This window comes from Tetrao urogallus, assembly GCF_951394365.1.
Source record: "Tetrao urogallus genome assembly, chromosome: 20".
In the NCBI taxonomy this organism is placed as follows: domain Eukaryota; kingdom Metazoa; phylum Chordata; class Aves; order Galliformes; family Phasianidae; genus Tetrao; species Tetrao urogallus.
In genome coordinates this window covers 5,609,446-5,626,045 of record NC_136833.1, presented here as the reverse complement: position 1 = coordinate 5,626,045, position 16,600 = coordinate 5,609,446, and the positions used below count along the sequence as shown (strand labels likewise).

At 53.6% G+C, this 16,600-nt stretch overlaps 2 protein-coding genes across 2 annotated transcripts; one reads left to right on the top strand and one right to left on the bottom strand.

Annotated features, from left to right (window-relative positions):
* Positions 1–1,085: 1,085 nt before the first annotated feature.
* On the bottom strand, positions 1,086–6,730 carry LOC306954096 (apoptosis-inducing factor 3-like; the record flags this gene model as incomplete). Its single annotated transcript, XM_079545155.1, has 18 exons — positions 1,086–1,116; positions 1,222–1,326; positions 1,522–1,597; positions 1,846–1,944; positions 2,041–2,158; positions 2,239–2,315; positions 2,708–2,771; positions 3,101–3,172; positions 3,524–3,639; positions 4,159–4,289; positions 4,515–4,606; positions 4,736–4,822; positions 5,197–5,309; positions 5,444–5,525; positions 5,607–5,651; positions 6,205–6,314; positions 6,401–6,510; positions 6,669–6,730. 18 exons carry the CDS (start codon positions 6,728–6,730, stop codon positions 1,086–1,088), a joined length of 1,590 nt encoding a protein of 529 aa, XP_079401281.1.
* Positions 6,731–12,163: 5,433 nt separating this feature from the next.
* On the top strand, positions 12,164–14,922 carry TLCD2 (TLC domain containing 2; the record flags this gene model as incomplete). The annotated part of the gene is made up of 4 exons (XM_079544984.1): positions 12,164–12,351; positions 12,928–13,010; positions 13,559–13,641; positions 14,545–14,922. 4 exons carry the CDS (start codon positions 12,164–12,166, stop codon positions 14,920–14,922), a joined length of 732 nt encoding a protein of 243 aa, XP_079401110.1.
* Positions 14,923–16,600: the final 1,678 nt, after the last annotated feature.

Below are 16,600 nucleotides of genomic sequence, written 5' to 3'. Positions count from 1 at the left end.
GCTGTGTGCTCCTGCCACTGAGTCTCTGCCCTTCTGTGTGTCAGCATGTGGGGAGTGCTTAGGGTCACTGTTCCTCCTGTCGCTGTGATGTGCTCCCCTTGGGTAAGTTGGGGCAGTTTCAGGGTTGAGAATTGCACTGCACGGCAGCACTGAACCCACAGAATTCGGGGATTCCGTTCTAGCTTCATATGTGAGAAGGTGCTGGGGTGCAACCACAAAACACAAAAACGGTGCAATGTTATCTCACCTGCTGAGCAAACAGGCTCAGCTCTGCACTGAGCATAAAAGCAGAGGGATTGAGGCTGACACAGTGTCCCTGTGGGAACTTGCCTGACACTCAGAGCTTACCCTTCCTCCTGTGAAGTGCCATGTGACCGGTGAGTAAGTGCAGTGCTTCCTGTAGAGTGCACAGCCTCACTTGCTACTGCCTTGCAAAACCATGCAACTCTTTCCTCCAGCACTGAGGCTGCGTTTCCTGCAGCATCCGCCCTCCTCCTTGAAGCAGCCGGCACTGGGGATGCCATGCTGCGTGCAGCTGGGCTGGGGTTGCTGGATTGGGAAGCAGTCGCTGCAGCAGCTAATGCAATATTCACCACAGCTGTAGCAATGCCAGCAGGTGCTGCTCGCTCAAAGGTCGGCTCGCAGCCTTCTGTCCTTAGGGGTGAGTTATTTGGCATCAGCTCTTGCACACAGACTGTCTTGTTCCCAGCTGTGAGAGCAGCTTGCCTTGCTCAGAGTTCCCCTCGCTGGGAAAATATACTTCTGCAAAGCAGAAGGTCAGCGTGACCTGGGATGTGCTGAATGAATGCTCCCTGCCAGCAGTGAGCTGGAGGTGGTGGATGGAGGCGGTGGACTGAGGGCCTTGTGTGATCTCCTCTTGCCCAGCCCAGCAGGTCCCTGGTTAGGAAAAAGCACACCTGTTTTGCCCCGGAGTGCAAAGAGCAGCCGAGGGCTGTGCAAACACAAAATGCATGTGCTCAATCCAGCTTTGCTTCCACTTTATTTCTCTCGCAACAAGTTGAGCTTTAATTCCTGGTTGATGCTGTGCTCCCCGTGGCAGTGTACAGATGAAGCTTAGCTTGCTGTCACAAGGGTATGTTGTTGATATCGTAGGCCCTGCAACAAGAGGGGCACTGGGGAACTGCAGGAGCTCAGCACTGTGCTTATGGGCTCTGTGTTTGCAGGGGAAGGCAACACCCTGCTGCTCAGGGCATCACTTACTCTGCTTCTTCTTTAGATATTTTTTTCCCCAAGTATAAAACTTCAGCAATCAGAGACACTATGGGGTCACAGTTTAGGCTGGCAGCTGCTGTCACAAAGCCATCCCTGGAAGAGAAAGAAGGATGCAGAGCTCCTTGGTGCACGTAACATAGGATAGCAGCATCCTCCTGCAGACAGTGGGCTGAGGAGAGCTTGGGGCAGGGGGACATGGGGCACCAGGCATGGGAGCATAGGGGCAGAGGGAATGGGGGTGGGTGCCGGGGTCCCTGCATTGTTACACCGTAGTGCAGCTCCACTCACTTAAGGTAGAAGATGAGGAACTTCTGTTGCTCCAAGCTGCCCTTCAGAACGGTGTCTGTGTAGCCCTTACCACAGCCTGCAGAAGATGGTGATGGGGTCAGGAAGCTCTGGTACAGCAGTGCCACCCACCCCACCTCAATGGCACCTGGAGTGCAGGAAGAAGGAGAGGGGATGTGACTCTGCATGGGGCTGGGAGCAGGCAGAGAGACTCTGGCCGAGCAGAGTTGACCCAGAGGAGCAGGACTGCACGTGGTCCCAAGTTCCTCCTTGGCTTGGAGAGGGACAATTGTGCCCTTTCATTCCTCTCTCTCTGCCCCATCCTACCTGCATAGTGGATACTTCTCCCAAGCATCGTGGTCCAGAAGAAGGGGACGGTGTGCAACTCCTTCTGTTTCTTCAACATGTTAAAGGCAGCGATGGAACCTGTGGCAACGGACCATCAGTGGTAACATTTTTGTTTCCTGGAGGTCCTGAAATGGCTGCTGGTTGTCTGAGGGGAGCTGGGAAGCACTGCCTCACCATGGGCCTCGGCCACCTGTTGGTGATGGATGCTGGAGTGGTTCCCATTGAGCAGCGCTACGGGAAAGGAGACAACATCCCCCCCAGCAAAGACGTTTGGGATGTTGGTTTGCATGTGCTAATGGGACAAAATTCATTAATGCAACAATGAAAAGGAAAGGACTCAGAATTAGCTGTGGGTACTCAGCTGGCACGCACCAGGTCCACCAGGATGGCACCACTTTTGTCTTTGGCGATGGAGGTGCCCTTCAGAAATGAAGAGTTGGGGGTCACCCCTGCAAGGAAAGGAGTAAGGACAAATGCAGCAAGGCTCTGTGAAGGCAGGGAGTAATTTTGGCCCTGAAGTGAACGTGTGGCCTTGGTACTTCTCAGCCTGCCTGGACCAGGGCAGCCTACAGCAGCGACCAGGGCTGGTGCTGAGCTAACCCAGCGACAATAAAACCAGGACCCAGAACAAGGCGTGCTCTGATAACACAGCAGTGACCTACAGAGCTCAGCAAGCGTGCCAAAGTCGTATCAAGGCTGTAAGTCATTCCTTTCCTCATGCCTATTGCTCATAAGCCCCTCAAGTGGGTGGGACCAAAAGGAAGGACTGGGTAATGAGAACGGACTGAGATGCTCTCCTCATTTCCAGAGCTGCCTCCCTCTCCAGCTGGGCTCACTTTACCTATTCCCACCACCACCACATCCGCAGGTAGTTTTTCTCCACTGGCAAGAATGGCTTCTGTGACCTGGGGAAGAAGCAAGGATCATTAACAAAGGGCTAAAAACTCTGTTCTCATCCCTGTAGCCTCTCCGCTGCCTTATTCTTTGCTCTCTGTTGTCTTTCTCAGGCTGAGATGACCTTGTCCAGCTAATGTGTGTTGCTGGGAACGTAAGAGAAAATCAAGGAAAGCAGCATGCTGTTGCCCTCTGAGCTCAGAGCTGTGCTCTGTGCAAAGAAACATGAGGGTCTAGACATGGGAGGAGCTAGCCTAGACATAGGCACTGGGATACACCTCAATTTGAGGGGGGTGTCCCCTAAAAATAGAAGTTCAGAGACCTCAGTGGCATGACTGACCTTTCCATCCTTCCCTTTCAGCTCATGGAGTTCTTTTTTCATGTAAAACTTGACTCCCTTACTTTGCAGCATCTGAAAAGGAAGAGGAAGCTGCTTTGAGTGTTCACTAGGAAATTCCAAGCTCGTAAAAACAGCAGCAGCATCCAGCCAGAACGCAGGCAGACAGCTCAGCTGCTGCTCCGTGCTGCAGGAAGGTTTTATTTGCAGGGTGCACTGGGAGTCTGCCTCTGCTCTGCCATCCCAGTTAGCACCAGCATGAGATGGGGCTTAGGGAGGGATTGAGCTAGGAAGTGTAACGTGTGCATGAGGGAAGCTGGGGGTTTACATGTGAGCTCTGAGCAAGGTGTCCAGGCGTTACCAGGCTACAGTTCCTGGGTGGTGGCGGATAGCAAGGCTGTTTGGATAGCACTGGGTTTTCCTAACCTTCAAGACAACGCCTCCAACCTGAGGACCCAGTGTCTTCTGGAAAGGGAACTCATGTTTTTCCACCACCGAGATGACAGCAGCCTTGTCTGAGAGGAAGGCAGCTGCCTCCATTCCTGCAAGTGAATGGCATGTTCCAGGTAAGTCTGCTGCAAGTAGGAACCTGCACCCTCCTCCTGGGGAATCTTTACCCCTTCCAGACAAGAACAGATCTGATGGATTGCCAATGCTTAACTGCTTTTCTTTGCATTTATTGGCTGTTATATTTCACTTTGTTCTTGTGCACTATGGACCCAGTTATTAGGAAATACAAAGAGCAGCTCCTAGCTGCATAGCTCCCTTCTGTACCTTACCCCCTTGCTTCTGGACAGTCCAGCTCCTCTGACAGACCTTTTCACAAGGCACATTTCCCTCTGCCCTGGTCCAGGAACTGTATATGACTCAAAGTTTCTGGCCATCAAGAGAAAGGTTCTGCTGTTTAACTCATAAAGCTCCAGGTACAGAACTCCAGTGTGGGACCATGACAGGCAGTGGATGACTCCCTCCCCTGAGGACCTTTAATTTAAAAGCTCACACGGCAGAAGTGCATTTCAAGGCCCAATTTTCAAGACCTAATAGCCCCTCCAGCATGGTACCTACAAATGAAGCTCCTACAATCACAAGATTCTTCCCAGCTGCCAGCTCTAAGACCTTGCTAGAATCCTCTGGGGTTTGAAGATGACACACGTTCTGCAGGTCTGCACCTGGGACTTTGAGGAAGCTGGAGCTGAGAGAGAGAGAACCAAGGTATGGCTTATGATTGTAAATAAAACAGGGATGACAAGAAGGGAGCACACAACCCCATGCAGCCTCTTGGCCTTTTGTTCCCATCATTTTCTATCATTTCCTACTCCCTCCCATTTGTGTGTTTCTAGAAGAGCTCCAGTCCCCACAAATGAACCATTTTGTCCCACCAGAAAAGGTGCATGTGACAAATGCTTTGTGCACTCACTGTCCGCCTGTTGCAATGAGCAGCTGGTTGTACTTCTGAGAGGATCCGTCCATGAAGCGAACCTTCTGCTTCTGGAAATCCACTGACACTGCCTGCAGGAGAGAGGAGGTAAAGATCAAGGAGGCACTTTCCTGGTCCACTTCTGTCCTGTCACATCAATTCTTCTCCTCATGGCAGGAAGAGAACCACCCATTGAGGACTGATCTCAGCTGCTTTTGCACCTCTTTCTCTGTCCAGAGCTCTATGCCATGAGCGCATAGGAATTCAGGTTTCCTCAGGTAGATGTCCTCAGCTTTTAAATTCATTTCCTGGAAGCAAAGCAGAAGTATGAAATAAAGCAGTTCTTACAGTCAGCAGTGCTCTTGCAGTTTACTGGGAAGTAGGTTTGCATTAGAAGCAAATCCTGCACTAGCACATCACGGCTACTCGCACTGTCCCATCCCCATCACTTCCATGCTCCTCCTCAAAGTGGGAAGAACTCAGCCAGAGGATAAAACCATTTGCTAATGATGTACTCTGATCAAGAGGAAGTGAGACACTAGCTGGAAATGACACCCATTTTTCTTGCCTGATAGCTGCCTTGCCAGAATGGATCACCTGATCACTCAACCTGGTTCTGAGCATGGGCTGTGCCCCTAATTCACACACAGTACCCAGGCACAGTCCTTTCTCTCTGACAAACCTTGCTCAGTTTGGACTTGTCATATGGAGCATGTTTCTCTTTGGTGGCCATGATGATCCTGCCAGTAAAGCCCTCTTGGCGAAGTGTCTCTGCACAGGTCAGGGCAGCCACACCTATGAGAGATGCTCATCTCAGCCCTGTTATGCATCACCGCAGAGTGGGAGGCAGAAGATAAGTCCTCCTTGGGGATGAGATTGGCAGCTCACAGTGTCTGTAGTGAGGATGTGGTACAGAACACTTCACTGACCTCCCCCCAGGAGAAGCATGGTGTTCCGGTTGAGAAGGCATCGTTTGCTCATGTCCTTCACCCTCAGGCTGCTTTCAAGATCCTAGAATAAAGTGAGAGATAATTAAATTGTACCCAGCCCACGGTGCTGATGGTGCTTACTGGCAACAGGTATGGTCAGTACCTTCTTTTTCGCTGTTACAAACACCTTTCCATCTTCCACTGTTACCTGGAGGGGGGGAAGAAGAGTACATTTATGCACTGTGCTTATGGGGTGGTGATAAGAGCTCTTGTGGGAGAGTCTGTTCAGATGGTGTGTTAAGAGCTTGTGCAGAACAAGTCTGGGGGTCCTGGTGACAGTGAGCTGTCTGGAAATTTGGGGTCTGCTTGGAAAAGGATGTAGGATGCAAGGGTGGAAAACTGCAGAAAGATAATGGAGCCCAGCTCTAAGGAGAGAGGATCAGCATCAATAGGAACTCATGGTCCTGATTTGTTGAGCTGTTGGAGGACAGCAAACTCTGATGCATCAAGAGCGGCACGTAGGGTTCTTAAATGTCAAGCGAGTGCCTGTTGGTGCTGGGGAGCTCACGAGCTTTTCTGGCTGTGAGGGATATCGGGATGTGTTGATTGAAAGGTTCTATAGGATGCCTGAAGTCATTCCATGTGTAGCTCTGTGTGACCAGCACTGTGGCCAGGGCATGGCCATTTCAATCACCATGCTTGTAGGCAGTGGGTAGCAGAGGGGACATGGACCAAGCAGGGGGGAAGAGACCAGATATCACCTCAAAGCAAGGCAGGCAGTCCAGAGAAGGGTACTCCTCAATATCTCCAGTTCGGATGTTGAAGCAGGAGCCGTGCCAGGGGCAGCGCAGCCTGTGCCCTCTCAAGACCCCTACAATAGAAAAGCCCCCCCCCGGCCAGTTGGTGAGAGCTTCCCCCCCAATATGGCTTCTCCCCACTGCCCCCCATAAGCACTACCTTTGCTGAGCGGCGCGCCGTAGTGTGGGCACCTACTGCCCAGGGCGCTGAACTCCATTTTGTTCCTCACCAGCAGCACCGGGTAGCCAGCCACCATCACCTCACAGAGTCTGGGCACGGCAGGGAGCGGGGATCAGCCCCTCACAGCCATGGCGATGCTCCCTCCACCAACAAGATGGCAGCAGCCAACATGGCGGCGGTTGCCATGGCAGCGCTGGCCCTGCGGCCTGCATGGCTCACGGTGATGGACTCTCCGTGGGCTACTCACTCTCCATCCCCAATGTCGTCCTCCTTGCAGACCTCTGCGATGACGGTGTCATTGCAATCCATGTTGATGGACACAGGGACGGGTCGGCCTCTGTGCTTCTGAGATGCCACCCCAAAATGTGCAGCCAGTGCCGCTCAGAGGGTGCCACGCTCAACTGAAATAAAAAGGCTATGATCAGCAGAAAGTACACGTTTTCCCTATTTTATTTCATTTTTTGGTCTCCCAACCCATCCATTCAGCCACTCTTTCTCTGATTTCACCCAGCTCTTGTTTGCATATGGCAACCCATTGAACTCAGATCGTATCGTGAGTAAGCAAGGAAGGCTTCCAGCAGTTGTGCCAGAAATCAGTAAAATGATTTGAAATTATTTATGGCCACCCTGGGAGTGATGCTGTCAACAAGGCTTGGGGTCTGCACCTCCAAAATCCCTCCCGTGCTGGTGATGAGGTGGTACTGGGGTAAGTAGAGAAGGAATTAGGATAATAATCGTAATGAAAAGCAGCAATCCCTGCCTGAAGTGGATGAAGAAGGAGCAACAAATCTTGGTTCTTGCTGTTGCACGGCCCCTCGGCTGTTTGCTGTGTGTTTGGAGATTTTCCACTCTGTTTTGGAGGAAAAAAATGGAGATAGAAGGGCTTCTCGTGGCGTTCCCATGGGCAAGCGGATGGCAGACAGCAGCAACTTCACCACCAGCCCCAACACCTCAGCAAATTCCCCCATCACCACCCCTCATCCCAGGGAAAAGCTCTGACAGATACTCACAGCCTCGTCGGGAGCTGCCACCATCCATGCAGCTCTTTCCCGTCCGTGTGTCTGTCCCCAAAGCCAGCTCCCCCAGCCCACGCTGGGCGATGCTCTCGTGGCCGTGCCCACCACCCCCGGCCGATGGGCGGCAGCGGGGACGCGGCGTATCTGATTACTGCAATCACTCCACCACTTCATTCCTTTTTATTTATTTATTTTTTCCCTTCCTAATTCAGGTTTAGAAACGGCTCGCCGAGGAATTAAGGGCACTTAGGGCTGATGGGGCAGGTGTGGTCTGAGGGCTGTGCCGCTTCGGAAACAAACTGAGTCAACGCTGAGAAACTCCTCCTGTTTCTCAGTGGGAAGAGCCATCGCTCGGTGCTCGCTGGTTTTGCTGCACTTTGCTCTGCTCCTGTGTGAGTGTGTGCTGGTTTCTGGGCGTCCCAGCACCGCTGTGTCCATGTGTGTGTGTTGCACGGGGTTGGGTGCTGCTGATGGTGCTATTTTTTGCAGCCGGGTGGGAGCTGTGAAAAAATGGGAGTGACGCCTCCGCAGTTTGCGTCTCCTCCAGTTCTTATCTCTATTTCACAGTCAAGATGTTTCAAAACCTTTAAATATGCCTCAAAACGCAGAGTGGGGACTAATCCCCAGCTCTGTCATCATCCCCATTACAGGCAGCAGCATCCTGCCATGCAACATGCTCCCAAACCCGGCTCAGGGGGGCTGAAAATCCTCCTGGAGATGGGCACAACCCTGAGAAGAGGATGTGCACATGGATGCTCAGTAAGTGTACAACTGCACCCAGCAAAGCGCTCTGCTCTGTTGGGCCCACAGAGCAATAAGGGCACTGGGTGCTGCGATGCCAGGAGCGCTCCCAGCCCATGGGTGCTGCACACCCACGATGAGTGCAGGTGCAGAGTGTTTTCTCGCAGTGCCAAAAAGCTGCTTTTGGACTCTGCCTTGCTGGCCAGGTGCCTGAGCGTGAAGCAATTTGGCTGCCAAACGGCCCTGTTTAAACTCCCTGTAATTATTCCCCGGGAGCGCATTCCCACGTGGAGAAGCGGCAGCGGCCCTCACAGAGGCAATCTCTGACTCAGCAGAAACGGCTGGGAAGTGTTTGCTCGGGGATGGGAGCCGCAGGGTGCAAAGGTACAGGGGTGAGAGCCAGGTGGGACACAGTGCTGCCTGGTGGCATTGACACAGTGGGGCTGAGAGGCTGCTGGATGCAACCCGACAGCCTGGCAAAGGACTCGAAAAGCAAAGCAGAATCCCCACCTCCGCTGGTGCAAAGGCGGTGGTGAAAGGATCTCTTCCTGCTCTGAAGGTTGGGAAGGGCACTGAGCATAAAGGTTTGGGGTTGTTGTAGGATGCTGCTCTGACAGCTCACGCCTAGGAACATGCAATACATCCCTGGGGGACTCAGGGAATAGGATGTTATGCCATATTGGTAAGGTGCTCTGTAAGCATCTTTTGGCTCTTTGTTAGGCCTGTCCTCCCTTTGAGCCCCTGCTGCACGCTCTAGCATGCCATAATGCAGCTGTGGCTGTGCAGATGTGTTCTCACCCCCATCGTGCTCACATTGGCCCTTCCTCGCAGCACACAGGGCTGAACACCTCCAAAGAACGGAGTGCAAGCGAGGTGGGGAGGCAGCAGAGCTAAAATGATTAATGGGACACTGTGCTCAGAGCAGCTTGGTTTGTGATATTAATAATGAGAGAATTCAGGAGGGAACATACCCCGTGCCCAGCTGTGCAGCCGGCAGCAGCAGGAGCTGTGAAGTTCTATTTGCAATGCAGGAGTGATTGAGTGGGCTCTGCAACATGCCATGTGCAAGGAGGGAGTGCTTGCACCTCGCAGGGCTCATTCTGAACCTGTGTGAACTGCAAAAAAAAAAAAACAAAAAAAAAAACCACCAAAAACATAGGTTCATAAGTACCCCATAACAATGTCACCAGAAAGCACATCAATATCTGTCAGATATGGCTTCAGGTATGGCTTAAGCTTGAAAATTGTAAACCGGGCGTGGAAAGCATGTTTAGCTTACAGGGGGAGAAGCATGAAAAAGGAAATATTTAGTAGGAATTGATTTGCTCATAGAGTAGAAATCATTATCTGTGCTGTTTCATGTATTCTTTCTGAGCATTCAGGTCTGGCAGGGCGATAAGGCCTGGGCTTTACTACTCAGCATCAGGTAGAAAGGGAGGGATGAGTGGTGGATGCAGAGCTTTCCTGCATCATTTGACTTCCTATGAGCCAGCAGAGCAGTGACACACTTTGGAGAGGAAAGAAGATGACAACTAATTATAATCTGCAAGCCGAGAGAAGCAGACAGGCTTTACACCTCCCTGGCTGGAGAAAAACAGATGAAGGGAGCAAAGCTTCCCAACAACGGGAGCAGGGCTTTGGCCAGAGGGACCTGGGGTGTCAGGAGCTGCTGCTGTGAAGTCCCTGCCGTGGGACGAGCCGTGTCCCCACAGCGTTATGGGATGGCCGAGTCCCCTAGGGAGTCCCTGCCCTGCTGGGAGCGGTGCGGTGTGAGCTGACCCGGCGCAGAATGAGGCTTTCAAAGGAACCGATGGAAAACTTCGCTAAATCTGGGTGAAAAAAAGGCCATATCTCCAAATAAGGTGCGGATGGATGCTGAGCGCTTTCGGAGCGCGTCGCCCCGAGCGGCTGTTCCGCGGGTGTGCGGGGACCTCTGGCGGCAGCGCCTGTCCCTGCCCGAGCCCGGTGCGGGGCACGGAGGGCGATTTGGGCTCCGATCCGGCGTCAGAGGATTGTTTGCAACCGGACTTGGGAACTTCTGTCACTCAAACCATCTCTGGTTAATGGCATCGCTGCAGAAAGGGGGAGAAAAGCATTATCAAGGCTGAAAACAGGGGATTTGTAGGAAATCCCACGGCAAGTCTTTGGAAAATCAAGGAAAACCTAAAAAGCTAAAAGTAGCTGAAAGATAGAATGCGTGTGGCTGCTGGTGGTGCTCCAGCAGTGGGATCAGAGCCCCGCAACCAGAGATGCTATTATCAGAGCTTAAATTCCTTCCACGAGGAAGTGGCCATGAGAGCCCTCCAGCGCCCGGAGACACGCTCACTATTCCTGAACGGGGCCAAAGTGTTTCATAACCCAGAGAACAAAGCAGCACGTGGGGCAGCGTCACAGCCAGGACAGGCAGTGCCAGACCCACAGCGTTTCAGGGGCCGGGGCACTGCAGGGTCAGAGTTTCCCCTTGGAAACACACAGCGTTTCTGAGGCTAAAACACTGTCAGTAAATGATTTTCCTACTTGGTAGCCCGGGCAGCCCAGCGGGTGTGCAGCTCCATCTGGGCGCAGGCAATGCACCCATCCCTCTGCATCCCTTAATGCTAAGCAGAATGAACTCTGTGCTTGGCTTTCCCACTGCTGATTAGCCTGCGTGATCCCTCTGGTCCTAATGCATGAGGTTATATATAACCTCCTGTGGATTACTCCAAGCAGTGTCTCCCCCTCCACTCAACTGTGATAAAATTCCTTTGTCTTTCTGGCTTTTAAGCAAATTTCTGCAGCACAAGATGCTTTCCTGACAGCAGGGACTATCTCACCCCTTTCCCTTGACACTGATTTATTCCCTCTGCAACATCTTTCCCATCAGCCTGTCACTTGTTGCAGTTTCAGTGCCTGTTGCCCCAGACAGAGCAGTGACAGTGAGCTCAGACTCCACGCTTTTTGTACTTAAGCAAAAAGAACAGATGATCTCCTCTCAGATTAATACCTCAAAGGAGAGGCAGCCCCTGACATCACCCGGTGTGCATGCAGTGATTCATCTGAATAAGGTCTGCGTGGCATCCTCGCTCCTGGCGGAGACGTCAAAAAGCAACAAGAGATCATCAGATCACGAGCAGCAGGAAAAGCAGTGCCGTGGTGGGATGGAGCTGAGGAAAGTGTGGGTATGTGACCCTGAATTTCTACACGGAGCAGATCTGGAGTGCCTCGAGAGCAGGGAGCTGCTCGTGGGATGGGATGTAGGACAAAGGGATGGAGGGCAGCAGTGTGGTGGATGCAGCATTCATATTTCTTTTTTTGGCAGAGGAACTGGAGCTTTTTGGTCAATAAACCCACAGTGAGATGTGGTGTTTGCATAGAGTCTGTGCCCATGGTGAGGGATGGGACAGAGGGGAAGCACCAGGAATACTTCGGGGTGAAGCATCACTGCATTGGGGGTGGAGGCTGTTGAGTGCCCTGGTGCCATTGGGGTGCAGGAGGAAGGAAGGTGGGGGCAGGATGAGGAAGGTGTCCCTATCTCCCAGTCTCCCCCTCTCCAGATGTTCCTGTCTCCAGATATCCCCATCTCCAGGCATCTTCAGCTCCTAGCATCCCCACCTCCCAGTGTCCCTGTCTCCAGGTGTCTCCAGCTCCCTCTGTTCCCCTTTTCCAGACGTTCCCCTCTCCACATATCCCCATCTCCAGGTGTACTCATCACCCGCTGTCCCCATCCCGGCGTCCCCATCTCCAGATGTCCCCACCTCCCGGTGTCCCCAGTTCTGGTGCCGCGATCCCCAGCCCCTCTCTTCACTTTCACTCTCGCATTTCCCTCTACTCACTTCCGGACCGGGACACGGCGATACCCGGTAACGACACCCGGTTACACGGCGATACCCGGTAACGGGGCGAGGCGATGCGATGCCTGGGGCGGTGCCGGTGCCCGGGGCGGAGGCTACGGGGCGAGGCGGAGCCGTCGGTCAGCGCATTCGGTGCCCCCCATGGGAGACAACGGATGCCCATGGCTCTGGGGCCGGACTTGCTGCTGGTCGCCGGTTCTTTCGCCGCTTTCCGCTTGTTGAACCGCGGGGTGGAGCGGTTGATGCCCCCGCCGCCCTCGGCTCGGCGGAACCGCTGGAAGTGGCGGAACATCTGGACGTCGCTGGCACACAGCGTGCTGAGCGGCGGCGGGGCGCTGGCGGGGTGAGCAGCCGGGATCTGACAGCGAGGGACCGCGATGGGAACGTAGGGCAGAGGGGACAACGAGGGAGGTTGTGCGTATGGGGAGGGGGAAAGGGCGTCGGGAGGGCTTCGGGGGAGGGGGAGGGACGGGGTGGATGGAGCCCTAGGGGGTGTTGGGGAAGGATGGATGGGATCCTAGGGAGTAATGGGGATGGGGTGGATGGGACCCTAGGGAGTAATGGGGATGGGGTGGATGGGGTGGTGCTGGGGAGAAGATCCTAGAGGGAAATGGGATGGGGTGGATGGAACCCTAGGAGGGTGTTGGAGAAGGGATGGATGTGGAGATGGGGAGGTAATCTGGGGTACAGAGTGATGGAGGAGGAAATGAGGGGTGCAAGGGGATTCTGGGGTAGCAGGCGATAGGAAGACTTGTGGGGGACAGAAGGATAACATGGCTATGGGGGGAGGCAAAGGGGAAAGAAGGGTTCTAGGGTGTCAGCAGTGCCCACTGAGCAGAGTGGAAGGAAGCCTGGAGGGCTTCCTCAAGGGAAGGGAGCCAAAGGCACTGGCTGGCACTCACAGCCCATCTCCCCACAGGTTCTGTCTCTACCCTGGGCTGCACGAGGATCTGGTGGGCACACATCCACCCGGGGCACACAGCCTGGTGGCCGTGTCTGTAGGTGAGGTGGGGGAACGTGGTTCCGGGGGTCCCTGTTGGTGCCAAATGCCAGCCCCCCACCCACGTCCCGGGCAGAGACGTCTCAGGCACCACAGACAATTGCCTTATTCTTGGCAAGGACAGAGGCTCCTTTTTGTGCCCACACATCCAGAGCTGGGAGGTACCGAGCTGCCCATCACCGTCCTCATCGGGCAGCCAGGGCTTGGAGCATCCCAAAATTGTCTGTGATATGTGATCAGTGTGGCTTCCCTGCAAATCCATGTGCTGAACTTGCTAGGAGTCCCACGGCCATCCCTCTCTTTGTAACCTTGTGTTTCTGTCACCAGCCATGTGGTCAGTGCTAGCAAGATCCCCACCACCGCTATGGCTCAGCAAGGAGGTTTAAGTACATGAAATGCTGATGTGGAGTTGTTCTGGTGGCAGTAAATCCTCCATGCAGCAAGGGATTGGGATCCAACCCTAGGGTACTAACACGGGTGAGGGTACAAGTGCTGCCCTACAGACCTTCCTGGCCACCCCCTTCCTTGCTTATAGCCTCTCCATTCCCAGGTTATTTCCTAGAAGACTTTGTGGACATGCTATGCAATCAGAAACTCCACCAGTCCTGGGAGCTGCTCTTCCATCACTCCGTGGTGAGTCTGCTGGGTGGGAGTGGGTCTGGGGAATGCCCAGGGAGATGGTAAAGTAGGAACAGGCAGATCCATTACCTTAATTTTCCAGCAGGCTGCAGGGAGCACAGGATTCTGCAGGGCCCAGGGAGGGAAAACAGGAGAGGTGGTGGTGGGACGCAGCTGGGGGAGGCAATTTTCAGCCCTGCAACTCTGCAACTCATGAGTCAAAAGGTCATCCACACAATAGAGCTAATTCAGGCTGAGACAGTGATTTAGCAAGCAGATAATCTCATTATAGAACCAATACACAGAACAGCATTAATGGTATAAACTGAAGAAAAGTCTGAGTGGTGTAAGGCACAGGCAGGCAGAGCCTGTCCCCTGTCACCACAGGGAGGATGCAGGGCAGGAGTTGTACCCGCTCTGCCCCCACAGCCCCATCCTGAGGCATCCCAGAGCTTCGTGATGGGAGTTCACAAGGGCTGTCATGCAGCAAAGCCATTTAATCCTTGCAGTGTACCTGTCTCAGGGAGGATTTCTGAGCCAGCAGCAGCTCTAGCCCTGGGCTACACATCTCCCTCCCTACCGCAGTGTGCAGAAAAACCTGCTGGGCCACCATCCACTGCATGCCCCAGGCCATAATGGCAGGGTTAGGGCTGGCTGTTGGATTTCCTCTTTCAACCTGGAGTTTATAGAAGTGTTTTCCACTTGGCCTGCTGGAAAATAGCAACATACTAAGGTTTTGTGCAATGGTGAGGAGACTTTATCTTGTTTATGGGGCTGCAGAGCTGTGTGAAGTGGTGACCAGTGGCTTGGCTCCAACATGACAACTGTTTCCAGCACTGCTTCACCACTGTGCCTGAGCATGAAGGGCTGCACAGCAAGCAGTGCCTGTGCTCAGCCTCTCTTCTTTCTCTTTCCCAGGTGATTGTCTGCTTTGGCATTGCAGTGCTGCTCCATCAGTACGTGGGTTTTGCCCTCGTGGCTTTACTGGTGGAGATTAACTCCATCTTCCTCCACCTACGCCAAATCCTGCTCATGGCTGACCTGGTGCACACCGCCTGCTACCGCCTCAACAGCATCATCAACCTGGGCACCTACGTGGTGTTCCGCATTGCCACGCTGGCCTGGATGACACATTGGCTGTTCCTCAACCGGCAGCACGTGCCCCTGGCCACATACACTGTGGGCACAGTTGGCATGGCAATCATGACCCCCATGAACATCATCCTCTTCTATCGCCTGCTACGTAGTGATTTCTTCAAGTCCAGCCGGGACACGCGCAGGGAGAAGGAGAAATAGCATGGAGCAGCTATGAGCTCATGGAGGAGGACAGCAAAGAGCTGGTGGGGAATAAGAATGGCTATTTCAGTGTTGCTTGGACTTAAGGTTGTGGATCCTGGGCAGAGAAGGTGCTGGTGGACCAGGCACTGGGGCTCTGCTCTCCAGCACCTTTGGATGATGTGGTTGAACAACCAGGAGCTGCTCAGAGAAGCTCTGAAGGCTCTAACAGCCCTGAGACACCACTGAGAAGGGAGCAGGGAGAAAAGCATTGTTTCCCCATCGCTTTTCTGGATATGCAAACACCACTGTGAGTTTCTAACCTCTTAGGTGCTGCACCTTGCAGGGTCCTATTGCCTAAGGGACTCTGTGCTACCTCCAGCACTTCCCATGGGAAAGCACCAGGCAAGAGAAGCTCCAAGGCTTTGCCCTTGAGGCCAGGACTGGTAAAAGCCAAATCCTGCACCCATCCCTGATGAGATTGTGCCAGGTGAGAGATGAAGGCTTGGACTTGACCTTGTCAGATGCTGCTGGCGCTGGACTAGGGACAGTGGGAGCCATAATGCCATACTTGGGGACTGCTGCTAACTTCAGACAACTGGAGATTTTCTAGTGTTGTTTTGTTCCCAGATCTATTAAGTCCCCATAAATGAGTGTGGGAATGCGTGAGCTGCAGACCAGGATGGTGTGTGAAAGTTGCTTCCCGTGGATGAGATGTTTTCAGATGGGCCAGATTTGGGCATCTATGAGGAACCAGAAGTCCTGCTGCGGAGTCCGGTGTAATGCTCTCAAGCAGCAGCAAGACCTCTTACTAACACAGGCTTTCAATAAATGGCAAATGAAAGAGCTCAAGTGGAAGAGGCTTAGAGGGAAAGAAAAACTCTGCATCTCAGCTTGCTCCAGAGGTGTCACTGGATTCCTGTCCTCCATCTCCTTGCTCTGGGATAAAAACACACGGTGTGCTGGCTCATGCCTGATGCTGTGTGCAGTAAAGCGGGGCAGCTTCCTGGTGCAAGGAATTGGAAGGTTTGAATGCTGTTTCCCTTCACATTTCCCACTGATTCCCATACACAGAACCCTTCCCATCAGCCTAGCAGCATGTATGAGCCCACCTCGCACAGGGCTGCACATAGTTGCTTTGAAAAATCCACTAGATCTGTCGTGCTCTCTGCACAGCAGGCAACTTTTTACCCCCAAACCACTCATTTGCTTTGGAAAGCTGTGGGAGAGGCTGAAACTGCTCAGAGTGCCCCTGTCAGCAGTGTTGGCTGCCCACACCACGACTGCTGCTCAAGGCCTCGATTGTCACCGCATTCCTGCTGCCACGCCAATGCCTCACACTGCCGGCCTGGTTGGGAGCCTGCAAGGATGTCTCACAGTGGTGGCCTGGCAGCTCTGCACAGCCCGGTGCACGGGAGCACACTGTGGGAATGCCCTGTGTGTCTCTCCTGAAGGAAACGGGCCAGCTTTGGGAGAGGAACCTTCCCCTCCTGTGGGGACAGAGGCAGAAGGACAAGGGATGGCCTCTGTCTCACAAGGGAAACCCAGGTACGAGGACGGGGCTGCCCGAGGAAAACCCCAGACAGCCTCACGGCCTCGGGGCTGTTGGGCCCCATAGCTGGAGTCTGCAGCCCCCGGCTGTCCAATCAGAGCCGGCGTCGTGCTGTCACCGTTATCCCTCTCCACCAATCAAAATAGG